This window comes from Panthera uncia (assembly GCF_023721935.1).
Source record: "Panthera uncia isolate 11264 chromosome B2 unlocalized genomic scaffold, Puncia_PCG_1.0 HiC_scaffold_25, whole genome shotgun sequence".
Lineage (NCBI taxonomy): Eukaryota > Metazoa > Chordata > Mammalia > Carnivora > Felidae > Panthera > Panthera uncia.
The window spans coordinates 3,290,365-3,303,011 of NW_026057581.1; the positions used below are offsets into that span (position 1 = coordinate 3,290,365).

General features: G+C 53.0%; 2 protein-coding genes across 4 annotated transcripts in view; both read right to left on the reverse strand.

The window, feature by feature from the left end:
• Positions 1-12,647, reverse strand: part of LOC125939383 (histone H2B type 1-A) — a 373,771-nt gene that overhangs the window by 94,539 nt on the left and 266,585 nt on the right. The gene's annotated exons all lie outside the window — the stretch shown is intronic.
• Positions 1,805-9,694, reverse strand: HFE (homeostatic iron regulator). Its single transcript, XM_049654746.1, has 6 exons — positions 9,418-9,694; positions 6,577-6,840; positions 6,105-6,404; positions 5,029-5,304; positions 4,812-4,925; positions 1,805-4,062 (listed from the first exon to the last, which is right to left on the reverse strand). The coding sequence occupies exons 1-6, from the start codon at positions 9,509-9,511 to the stop codon at positions 4,022-4,024; spliced, it is 1,089 nt and encodes a 362-aa protein (XP_049510703.1). The 5' UTR covers positions 9,512-9,694; the 3' UTR covers positions 1,805-4,021.

Consider the following 12,647-nt stretch of genomic DNA (forward strand, 5'->3'; position numbering starts at 1 on the left):
CATTAGTTAGAAATTTGTTTATTGACAGAAAAAAAGTCCTTAAGTTAAAAAATACACCCCAAGAAAATACGTCCAAATATCTATGAAACAATTACAGGGATGTGGCAAAATCTGAAATATTAAAACAGATTCCGTCCTCACTGCAGGAAACATCAGAGGTTGTTGCCATCAGGAGCACCTCACAAAGTTGGGAACGATGCCCCACCACATGTTCTCTTGACTCACAAACAGGTACTGTGTAGAGGTTATGAGCTTGACTCTGAGCCAGACTAGCTACGGTACAAATCCAGCCCAATAATTTTCTAGCTGTGTAACCTTTAGCGAGTTATTTAACCTCTCTGTGCCTTGGTTGCCATACAGCAAAATAAGGGTAATGAAATAACAGTCATTCCTACCTCACCGGCTTCTTCAGAAACATTAGTATTCAGAACAAGACCTGACGTCTGATAAGTGTGTAATAATTATTAGCTGAGAGAAAAAAAAAGTTCTGCTTAAAAGACACCGTACGTGTCTCTCACGCACAAGTGAACACCGGAAAGAATCACACAGAAAGAGAATGCAAGAAATACCAGGATGCACCCAAGCCAAGCAATATACACCTACAGGATGTCAAGTCAAGGAGGCTTTGCAACGAAATTGTCACCCTCCAAAATTAATATTGAATTGACATTCTGCCTGTTAACACTGGTTCCAAAAGACAAATGAAAACAATGATGACCCAATGTCTACAGAGGGAAATCAAAACCTCCAAATATCTGTCCATAGATGCGAAAATCTTAAATGTTTAAAGTCATGCATTCTTGGGTTCTAGTCCTTACTAGAGAGTGGTTAGAAAAAATATATAGCTTTAAAATGTTAACTTGTTAGAATTTTCCAGCATTTTAGAGCTGTTATGTTTTTAAGCGTGTATCCGTGTGTACATGAAGAACGCTCTGTAGTGCATCAAGTATACCCAGCACCCTAAGACTATGTTATTAAAACACAGCGAGAGTTTTTGCCCTTGACCTCCCAGCAGGTCTTAACCAGCTGCAGCACGTTGCCTTGGGAGATTACCAAAGATCCTTTTCTGTTCTGTTCCCAGTTCAGGTAGCTCAACGGTGCCCTGTGGGCAAACACCTGATGACTAGTTTATTTCCTCAAATTTTCAGGGGCTCTTCTCCACAAACGGGGTCAAGCGCCCACCTCTTCTCCACCGATCCTGGGCCCTGCGCCCAAATCCCGGCCTCAGCTCTCAACGGTCACATGACCACCGTGACACTTTTGATCACAGCCACCAGGTGGCACCCTTCTCCACACTACCGCGCTTTGGAGGCCGTTTTGCCAGAAGTGATGCAAGATTCATGATGTAAAATGTTAATCCTGATTTTTCAAATGTAGTCGACCTTACGACTTGATGAACAGGGCAGAAAAATTAAGCTAAGACACACGGAGAGGAATCGGAGGTTTGTAACTTCCATTATAACAAGAAAAGTAACAGACCAGTCGCCAATGGTCCGCAAAACGGGCCACTGTGAAGGCTAGGGTGTTCCTTGTAATCCCAGCCTGTGTGAAATAAAACCAGCATAAAACAAGCCATTGCCTCATTAATTGTAACATATCCTTCATGGGCTAGAAAAGCACGGGAAGCTTTTGGGCGGTCTGTTCTGAGTACAGAATGATATCCACAGAGAAAGAATTTGTCAGAGAGACAATTTTGCATTAAAAAATGCAAAAACCTTGAAAGCAGCATCAATGTCCCACAAGTGATTAAGTTGATGAATCCATAAGATGGATAAGCACGTCAGAAAAATCATGCAGCACAACATGCAATTCACGTATGTTTATTAAAATGCATTTGTTACTTTTATATGTTTTAATATAGCAACACTGAGAGGAAGTACACAGGTCGTTAATTGGGTTTACCACTCGCCAATGGAATGACAGTTTCACCTTTTCTACAGTGAGCACAAATTATGCGTGCTTTTTATCTACTTAATTTTCGTAACCAGAAAAAAAGAAAAGTTAAAAAAAAATCGAGACCTCTTTGCCCAAATTCAATACCTACCAGACAAACTGTCGAGCTTTAGTTGGTCTTTAATTTTTTTTTTTTTTTGACATTTATTTATTTTTGAGACAGAGAGAGACAGAGCACGAGTGGGGGAGCGTCAGGGAGAGAGGGAGACACAGAATCTGAAACAGGCTCCAGGCTCTGAGCTGTCAGCACAGAGCCTGCTGCGGGGCTCAAACTCACGGACGGGAGATCATGACCTGAGCCCAAGTCGGACGCTTAACCGACTGAGCCCCCCGGGCGCCCCAGGTCAGTTTCTTTTTTAACGTGCACAGTTGGGGAGGAGGAAGATGCCAGGGTACCTCCAGGTTGCTTGGTGGTTTCCGTCTTAACATCTTCAAAACAATTTTTTTGAAATGTTTATGTATTTTGAGAAAGATAGCGCAAGGGTGGGGGGCAGGGAGAGGGGAAGAGAGAGAATCCCAAGCAGGCTCTGCGCGGTCAGCCCCGGGTCCGACGTGGGGCTTGAACTCCCGAACCAGGAGATCATGACCTGAGCCGAAACCAAGAGTCAAAAGCTTAACCCACGCCCCCACCCCCACCCCCCCATCCTTCATATGACAAGGGTTGCTCGGGTTCTTGGAGGGGAAATGCCACCGGCGTTGTGACTCTGGTGGCCCCGGCAGAGGGCAAACACCGTGAGGTCCAACACGGCGACAGGCTGACACCAGCAATGACAGCCCTGACTTGGGGGCCCGGGAGCGATGCCAGACAGAGCAGGTGGGGGGTGGAGTGCTTTCCCCAGAGACTTTGAAAGGAAACGAGGTTGAGAAGATTTTCTGCTGTTTCCCCTTCATTTCCATCCAGCTCACTAAGAGTAAAGACACGGAGACAGGAAGAGCCGTCTCCCGCCGCCCCCCACCCCCGCCCTTCTCCATTTCCTGGGCGACGTCTAAACCGCCTGAATGCACTGGTGCGGGACAGGGATCAGAATCCGACAGAGGCTGAAACCTGCCTCTCTCCCTGGCAGGCCGGGGATGCTCTGTACTTCATTTACTTCATCTAAAAAAACATGAGGATAATAGTACTAACATGAAACAATTATTGTAAGAATTGTATGAGATAACGCGCGTCAGTAGGTCTCAGAACTCAGTCTGGCAGCAAGTAAATCCCCCACGTTATCCTCTTCCTCCTCCTCCTCCTCATCCTTATTTTCATTTTCATTATCACTTCATAGCCTCTGAGACCAAGTGGGAAATTACCGTGTTCCTTCAACTCTGGCATATCCCAGAGGCATCGTAGATGCCTTCGCGTAAATCATTCCTATACAGAAACCTATATGACACTTTTTTGCCAATTAGAAAAAAAGATGCCCCTCGTCAAGACACTTCCCACCCACTTTCTGGAAAACTATCACAGGACACAAACATCCACGCCTGACAGCCCTTCTGGGAAATGTGCCTCCTTGGGTTGTGCAGTGCACGGCCTTCACGACTGTACAATGACCCACTTCAACCTCTGGTGGAACAGACCACGGGGCTTGGTGACAGGTGAATTGCTGGATAAAAGAGAGGGCGGGGGGTCAAAAGGAAACTTGGATGGGTCTAGAAAATGCCGGGATGTGTGCGCAAAATTCTGGTAAGGGTATGACACTCCCATGTCCCAACGGGAAAGTTCGCGGTTTTTCTCAGATGTTGAAAGAAACTGTGAGCCCCCCAAAATTTTAGGAGCCCTATTCCAGAGGTAGGAGAGGAGAGGCCATAGGTATACGGAGTCCGAAGTGGTGCAGAAAATAAGGCAGACCCTAGAGGCGGCTGGAGATTCCTGAGAGCCGGTTCTCGGAGAGGCGCAGGAACTCAAAAAACCTAAATGAGAGAAACTTTTCGAGAATGAACGGGGAAGGCCGCAAGCAGAGAGTTCCTCGGTAGCTTCCTACTTGTTAGGTCCGACTCAGTCCTGGAAGCAAAGAAGGCCCCAGGGCGCCCTCTCTTTCAGTCTCCACGTCTCCTCCCATGAGAGGTCTCAGGCTGCCTGTCACTCACGTTCGGCCAACACGTAGTCCCCCATGGCTCCTCCTGTAGAGAGGAGAGACAGGAGAGGGGCGTGCCGTCACCTCCCTGGCCCTCACCTCCCTCGGGCCACCTCAACCGGGACCACTCCCTGCCGGAAGAGCCCCCCGGGGGTCCACACACCATCAGCTCTCACCGGGAGTTGCTTACCAGCTTTCTAGCCCGGGTCCTCCTTTGCCTTCCCTCTCACCTCCTGACACTCCCCCAACTGTGAGACTGCGGACCCCCTACTGTCCCTGCACTGACTTCCCCGGGGGTCTCCTTGTAGAACATTCTCAAGGCCCCCAGGGCTCTGCGGGGGCCCTCTGTCTGCCCCCCCCCCCCCCCCCCCCCCCCCACGCCGCAGATGCTCCCTCAGGAGCTAGGAAGGCACATGTAGTGATGGCCGGGATGAGGTGATGATTCCTTACCTCCCACGAGGCCTCCTGCTCGGGGGGCTGCGTGGCTGCTCCACCTGTGCAGAACCCCCCCCCCTTCCTCGTTCTCCGAATGACCACGGTGACGACCCCAGCTCCAGAGCCCCTGCACTACCTTAAACAGCACCTTGCAAGAAGTTTGTGGAATTTGCACCTTCCACTCTGAGGGAAACCACGCATTCCCGCTCCCAAGGAGGCACCAGTGGTCCCAAAGGAAAAAAGGAACAGGCTTCTCGTGGGTGCCAGATCCACTTTGCCCTCCCAAAGCCCCGCTTCCCGCAGAATTCGCGTGTCCCGGGGTCCGAGGTGCTAAGAGACGTCCTCCTTCTTCCTACTCACTCGAAGCCTGCCTTTTCCTGAAGATTCGGAACAGAACTCCAATAACAAAGAGGATGACACAAACAGCGATCCCACTGATGGTTCCAACGACCAGGGTGCTGGACACCGACGGCTCTGAAACAGCAAAGGCGAGAGGGAGCTGTGAGGGTCGCCGCAGACCCCCCTCCCCGCGGGCTAGCGCTCGGGTTCCACCCACGACAGAGCCCCTCGTCCGTACCCCACGTGGCAGCGAGGGGCTGGTTTAGCCCTGGGTGCTCCACCAGGCAGGTGTATCTGTGCTCTTCCCCGGGAGGCACGGCCACGGCCAACCAGCCCTGGTAGGTCCCGTCCCCGTTGGGCAGCACGTCCTGAGGCTCAACGTCCTTGGCCTCCAGTGGCCGCCTGTCCTTCAGCCACCTCATGGTGATGTTCTGGGGGTAGAAGTTCAGAGCCTGACACCGTAGAGTGGTCACTGCAGAGGCCACACGATGGGTCACCTTCAGCAAGGGAGGCACTGGACAGGAAGGAGGAAGGATCTGGAGAGGGGATCTTTCCACCCTTGCCAGGAAGACTGGAGCTTTCACTTCCCTCCTCTACGGGTTAGAGGGACAAGACGCCCTATTCAGACGGGGCGGGCTGCCGGAGAGATGCCATTCTGTGTCCTAGAGCTCGCTGCGGGGCTCGGCCCTGACGTGGCGCTACGGGGACGGCAGCCGAGCCTGTCCGCCTGGCCCGCACACGAGCGTTCACGCCTGCAGCTCGGATCTTCGTGTTACAAAGAACCAGGTAAAATTACCCTGGAGGTGGCTCAGAGAGGGTTGAACAACCACTCCTGGCAATTCACCTCGCCCAACCCAACAAGAAATCTTGTAAGAAGGGCCTGGAAGATAGCCAGGCTTCAGGGACTATCTCTAGGTTCTGGGGCTCTGTGACCGGATCTGTGACGGTAACCTTTAACCTCCAAAGGATCCTGTTACTCTGATTGGTGCCCCCCCGCCCCCGCCGGTGGGTACTCTCGTGACCTGGCATTCATGTGACAATTGACATCGCTGAGTTCCTAAAAGGTGTAAATACACACTGGGTTTTTGGTTACATCACAAGGTCACAGATACTGCTTCTCCGGCCGCGTGCACGGAGGGAAAAACGCAAGCCATGACCCTTGGCCGTCAGACACCTTGGTTCTAAGGTGGAGACCTCGGACCTCGGGTCCTTCCCGGAGAGTCACAGGACCCTGGCCACCTCTGAGGCCCGAGCCCCGGACCTCGCCCCGCGTTCCCCTCGGGCATGAGTGGGGGGGGGGTGCTCCCGCCATACCTTGCCGGTCCAGAACCCCTGTCCCCAGCGCCAGCAAACTCTGCAGCTGCATGGGACAGTCCCTCTCCAGGTAGGCCCTGTTCTGTTTGGCCCGAATCGTGCTCGCTTCCCACTCCAGCTTGGTGGCCCAGGCCCTGGGCTCTGCTGCCCTCCAGTCCGGCGTCTCAGGGCGGAATTCAAGGTAGCTCTGCCCGTCGTAGCCGTACTTCCAGAAGCCCCTGGTGCTGTTGTCCTCTCGCACCTCACAGCCCAGGATCACTTGCAGCGTGTGGGACTCTGACGACACCCCGAGCTTTGTTACTGAAACCACAGGAGTGAGTCCCTCTCTCACCGTCCCCAGGGACCGAACGACCTCACACACTCCCCCTCCTCCCCCCAGGACCCCACACTCCCTGCTCTGGCCCCCAGATGCATCTCTGAGGGAGAGAAATGCTCCGCCCACCCCCGGAAAGTGAGGGCCCCGTCCGCGTACCCTTGCTGTGGTTGTGGTTGTCCATGATGGTCCAGAAGTCCACGATGAACATGTGATCCCACCCTTTCAGGCTCTGACTCAGCTGCAGCCACAGCTGGCTGGGGGCCCTACCCTCGAGCCACTGGGCGCGGGGCTCTGCCCGGCGACTCTCGTGATTGTAGGACACGAACAGCTGGTCGTCCACGTAGCCCAAGGCCTCGAACAGGGGCAGCCCAAGGTCTGGCACTGAGGCGCCCATGAAGAGGTAGCTCAGGGAGTGGGACCCTGGAGAAAAGGTGACAGGATAGCCCTGTGGGCCCCCAGGGGGATTGGGAGGTGCCGTAGCCCCTCTGAATCAACGCCCAGCACCTGCTGTGTCACGACCCACCCCATGAGATGTGGGGTGTGATGCCTCTCCTCCCTCCGCGACAGGCCTGTCTGCTCTCCCTGTCCCGCCCCCCCCCCCCCCCCCCCCCGGCAGACTGCCACCCCTTCCAGCCCCCAGCCTCTGCCCCGCTTCTCACAATTCGGGCAATCGCCCCTGCAGCCCACAGACTCCATAAGATCCCGAAGTGCCTCTAGCCGGGGCAGCTGAGCCCAGGAGTTGATGCTCAGACTGAATCAGACCCAAGTCCAGAGGACTTTGCCGGTGGGTTTTTTCCACACTACTCCCAGCTCGAAACCCTTCCCTGTTACTGAAACCAGCAAATGTTTGCTACCAGATGCTGGGAGGTCTGCTGCTGAACCACCCAGGGCACCTTTTCAGCACCAAGACACTTGCAAAGCAAATAGGGAAGAAGCCCCAGTAAGCACAAGCCCTGTATCCAGCAGGTGAGTTTCCCCGACAGCTTCCTCAGTCCTGGAACGAGGGGTTCGGCGCTGGGGGCCCCTGCCTGCCCAGCATCAGAGGTGCTCAGCACAGACTTGCTGGATGAATGGGTGAGATGTGCCCTATTTTTATTCTTACGCCCAGCTGCCCACGGGACACCACCCGCGGGGATGACCAACTGGAATCTCAAGTCCAAAACCAGGCTCCGGATTTCTTCTGCCTTCACCGTCGCGGCCATGGCATCGCCTGTCGCCTTACTGCTCGAGCCCATAAACATTTTAAAATAATTACATAACAGAGTCGCCGTTGACGGTTCTCTTTCTCTCACCCAACACCCAGACCTCCCTCAGCACCTGCCTCCAGACTACATGTGGCCTGTGGCCCCTGCGTGCCCGCTACACCGATGTCCCTGCCCCTCCTGCAGCCCAGGGGTTCCCAGCCCCGGAATGGTCTCTCGGCAGACAGGTTGCAGTGTCTGGAGATGTGTTTGGCCTCCGTAACTGGGGGGAGTGCCACTGACATCCGGTGGGTTAAGGACAGGCATGCTGTAAGCCCTCCCACAAAGCCCGCAAGGGTCCCCATGACAGAAAAGTGTCAGGAGCACCGGGGTCCTTCAGCTTTCAGGGCCCACTCAGAGCTCCGAGTGGCCATGACCTTCGATTCCTTCCGGTCCCCTGGCCCCAGAGGGCCTGCCCTGGGTGTCTTCACAGCTCCTAGCACTCCCTGGTGCTCTGTGTCCTTTTGTTCATGACCATCCCCCCACTAGAATGCAAAATATCGGGGGGGGGGGGGCAAGGATGGCTCCCACCCTCCCTGCTGGCCTAGAACAGGGCAACACTCGCTTGGTACCCTCTTTAGACTCGTGAGCGACGAATATTTCTGTTCGACATCCAATTCACCATTCGGCCTCTGATGTGGCGTGACCTTGAACAGTCAGAGCCACAGAGACCCGGGTTCTGCCTCAAAAGCCCAGGGTAACATGGAACAAAATCACCCAGGAGCGGGTCCTGCCTCATCCTCCTCATGGATAAACCGTAGATACACGGATGACGAACCGTCCGTGTTGTTCCCAGGCTATGTGCAAAGGCGTGTAAAGCGTCGCGGTCGACTGAGATTAGAAACCGCGCTGGTACTTCTCCCACCAGAGAGGCGCTGCCTCAATTCTTTGTAACCTGGAGGGGGGGTGGGTGGGTATTTAACCCCAGGGCCGGTTTAACCGCCCCTAAAGTCACCCTAAGAATAGCTCCGACCTCCCCAATGCACCGTAGAGTCCAACCTAGACGACAGGACAGCGAGTTCATTACTTAAACGCTAGGTGACATCACGCTGGCGTCCTTTGGTAAAGGCCAGTTAATTACACCGTATGGCTAACACCGCAGATCACCAACCTCCAGCGGCTGGAAATGAGAACCGTGCGGTTCAGTCCAAAAGCCCGGAAATCACAGATAGGCTCTTCTTCCAGGGAAAAGCACAAGCGCCGAGAGTCACTAAGGCCCGGGCGGATCTGGCTCGGGGCCTCCCCCCACCCGAGGCCGCAGGGGGGTGCGGGTGGGGGGCGCGGCCAGCCCAGCCCCCGGCTCACCAGGTGGGGTGCGGTGGGGACCCCGCCGGGCCGCGGCCTCCAGCCCTCCGCGGAGCCCCGCGCGGAAACAGCGGCCCGGTCCTGGGCGTCTCTCGGGAGAAGGACTTCCTGTTTGGGGACGGCCGGGGGACAAGACACGGCCAAAAGCGGAGCAGGAGCACCCAGACCCGAGTCCCAGGATCCTAGCTCGGCCTCAGTGAGAAACGCACAGATTTGTCGTCACGGTCGGCGGGGGGGAGCGGGTGGCTCCGGGCGCCACCCTGGGGAGCTGGGACGGGGGAGGGGGTCACAGGTCCCCGACGAGGGGGTCTCACCACCCCGCCCGCGCCCGGCGGCGGCGCCCCCTCCCGGGAGAGGCGGCGCTCGCGGCCCAGCCGTCCCTCCGCACTTAGCGACCCCAGCGGCGCTGCAAAGCGGGTTTGGATCTGGCGCCCCCGCCGCCCGGACTCACGCGGCGGCCGCCGGTGCGCAGCCCCGGTCCGCAGCAGGAACAGCAGGAACGGCAGGAACAGCAGGAGCAGCGCGCGCCGCGCTCGCGGGCCCATCTCCGCGCCGCGCCCGCGCGTCCCCCGGGCTCGGAGCGCGCGTCCCCGCGCCTCACCCGCCTCCGTGCGGCGGCCACGCGGCCATGGGCGGCGAGTCCCCGTGGGGCCGCTGCCGAGGCTGCGGGGACACGCGGCAAAACTTCCTGGCCAGCGCGATCCTTTTCCGGGCCTCCGGCACTTGAACTCCCTTGCGGCCCGGACCACGTGAAGGTCTCGGTGACCCCGCTGTCCCTCCGGTTTTCCGTCCTCTGGGGATGTTGCAGATGCGGGAAACTTTGACAAGTTTCGGGTCTAAGTAGTTCCATTTCTCATCTGCAGTATTTAAATAGCCAGTGATTTAAGAATTCGGTGATACATTTTCAAAACTTTTATCGTCAACTCAACTCGGGCGCATCTCGTTATTCGACTTAGCAAAACGACTGTCGTGTAAACCTTTCATTTCGTTCCTACATTAGAATTAATGACCTCATGAGGTTAGTAAATGAGACTCCACTGAAACGTCTTTCACAATTTCCATAGTTAAGCTAAATTTCACAAACTTGGTGGCACGTTGGAATCACGTGGAAAATCATTAAAACTATGGATGCCGTTTTTACCCTCAGGAACCGATTTAATTGGTGGGCGTCAGGATTTTAAAAGCGGCCACCCCCCCAACACCCAACCCCCCCAAAGTTTGGGAACTACTGCTTTAGATATTTCAAAACACACTAACAAATTTAATACATCCGATTTTCCTAAAGCCTTTATATACCTAATAAATCCAAGAAGCAATGCTTTTTAAGCATGGATGCAAAGTTTGACCATTCAAAAAAAAAAAAAAAAAAATCAAACTTGGAAGTTAGGGCCTGACTGTAGGGGGATAGGAAATGCACCTGGGAAAATGTTGGATTCTGGTGATGAGTACATTGGGGGGTGATGGTGATATTCTTTTTTTTTTTTTTTTTTTTTTTTTGGCAACAGCTTTATTGTCAAGATTTAATTCACATCCTATATCATTCATCCACTTAAGGTGTAAAATTCAGTGGGTTTTCGTATTTTCACAAAGCCATGTAACCATTACCCCAGGTTTAGAACATTTTTTCATCCTCTCTGCAAAGAAACCTTGTACCTTTTAAACATCACCCCCGAATCCCCCCCCCCCCCCCCCCCCCCCCCCCCACGCCACCCCAGGCAATCACTGATCTACCCTCTCCTTCCAATAGATTTACCTGTTCTGAACTTTCCCCACACATGGAGTCATACAATATGTGGTTCTTCACGACTGGCTTCTTTTATGTATTTATTTATGTATTCGTGTATGTATTTGTGTATTTATTTATTATTTTTTAAAAGTTTATTTATTTTGAGAGAGATAGAGACAGCATGAGTGGGGGAGGGGCCCAGAGAGAGGGGGAGAGAGAGAATCCCAAGCAGGCTCTGCCTTGCCAACGTGGAGTCCCACGCGGGGCTCGAACTCATGAAACTGAGCTCGTGACCTAAGCCAAAACCGAGAGACCGACGCTTCACTGACTGAGCCACCCAGGCGCCCCTGGCTTCTCTTATTTAGCATAATGTTTTCATGCACCTTTTTCATGGGGGAATAATATTCCATCACACCACATTTAGTTATCCATTCGTCGGCTGATGGAAACCTGAATTATTTTAGCTTTTTGTCTGTGAAGAATAATGCTGCTCTGAACATTCGTGTACCAGTGTTTGTGCGGACTTCTGTTTTCGTTTCGTTCGGGCAGACACCTAGGATGGAATTACTGGGTCATACGGTGACTCTGTGTTTAGTTAACCTTTTGGGGAACTTCCAGACTGTTTTGCAAAGCGGCTACGAGACTTCACCCCCACCCCCCCATCGGCAGGGAACGAGAGTCCGATTTGAGCACATCTTTGCCAGCACGGCTTCTCGTTCATCTTTCTAATTCTGGCTGTCCTGGTCCGTGAGAAGGGGTGCCCCCTTGCGCTCCGGATTTGCCTCTCCCTGATGGCTAGTGACAGTGAACGTCTCTTTTCACCTGCTTATCGGCCATCTGTAAACCTTTGGAAAAATGTCTATTCGGATCCTTTGCCATTTTAGTTTATTTTATTTTTTAAGTTTATTTAGTTATTTGGAGAGCGAGCGAGCACACAAACAGGGCAGAGGGGCAAAAAGAGAGAAAGAGGGGAACCCCAAGCAGGCTCCGCAAGCATGGAGCCCTGTCTGGGGCTCGAACCCACAAACCCGTGAGATCACGACCTGAGATGAAACCAAGAGTTGGATGCTTAACCGACTGAGCCACCCAGGTGCCTCTATGTATCCTTTGCCATTTCAAAATTTGCTTTTTAAAATTTAAAATCTGCTTTTTATTATTGGATTGCCAACGTCCTTTACACATTCCAGCTGTAAGTTCTATACCAGACATATGATTTGGAGACATCCTTTCCAATTCAGTGTGTTGTCTTTTTACTTTTCTTGCTGGTGTGCCTTGAAGCACAGACACTCCTCAGGTTGAGAAAGTGCAATTTATCTATTTTTCCTTTCATGACTTGTACTTTTCGTGTCCTATCTGAGACACCACTGCCAAATCCAAGGTCCCAAAGATGTACACCTATGTTTTCTTCTGAGTATTTGTAGTCTTAGTTCTTACGTTTTTGTCTTTGATCCATTTTGAGTTAATTTTTGGATATGGTATGAGGTAGGGGTCCAACTTCATTCTTTTTCATGTGTAAAATGAGCTTTAAAAAGGTAAAAATCTGAGCTTTTCCCAATATGCAGCTGTGTCTCCTGTACGACTCACACGAAGCACTTCTGACCCATCTCCTCACCAAATAGGTAGTTTTGCCCCCAAACAATAAGCAACTCTCTGTAACACCTGCTGGGTCTCTTACAATTAAACTCAGTTCTGACACATCTCCCTAGAGATAGTGTCAGATCCCACAGAATAAGGGCCCTGCCCCACAAAACTGTCCCCCATTCAGACGCCAGTCTCAAGCCCAAGTTATCACCTGTGCTTCTGTCCAACGGGCTGTAAGGTTGCAGTGACCCCTTTGTCAGGTTTAGTTAATGGGCTAGAGTGGCTCACGGAATTCAGGGAAACACTTAGGTGTTTATTAAAGGATGTGATAAAGGGCACAGATGAACAGCCAGGTGAAGCAATGCATAAGGTGA

Bases quoted from the DNA above. Each gene is read 5' to 3' on its own strand.
- HFE (XM_049654746.1), bottom strand. From the start codon at position 9,511: ATGGGCCCGCGAGCGCGGCGCGCGCTGCTCCTGCTGTTCCTGCCGTTC. The intron at 6,841-9,417 runs GTGAGTCCGGGC...CCTTTTCTCCAG, and splicing joins TGCGCACCGGCGGCCGCCGC to GGTCCCACTCCCTGAGCTAC. The intron at 5,305-6,104 runs GTATGGCGGGAG...CTTCCTGTCCAG, and splicing joins AGGGGTTCTGGACCGGCAAG to TGCCTCCCTTGCTGAAGGTG.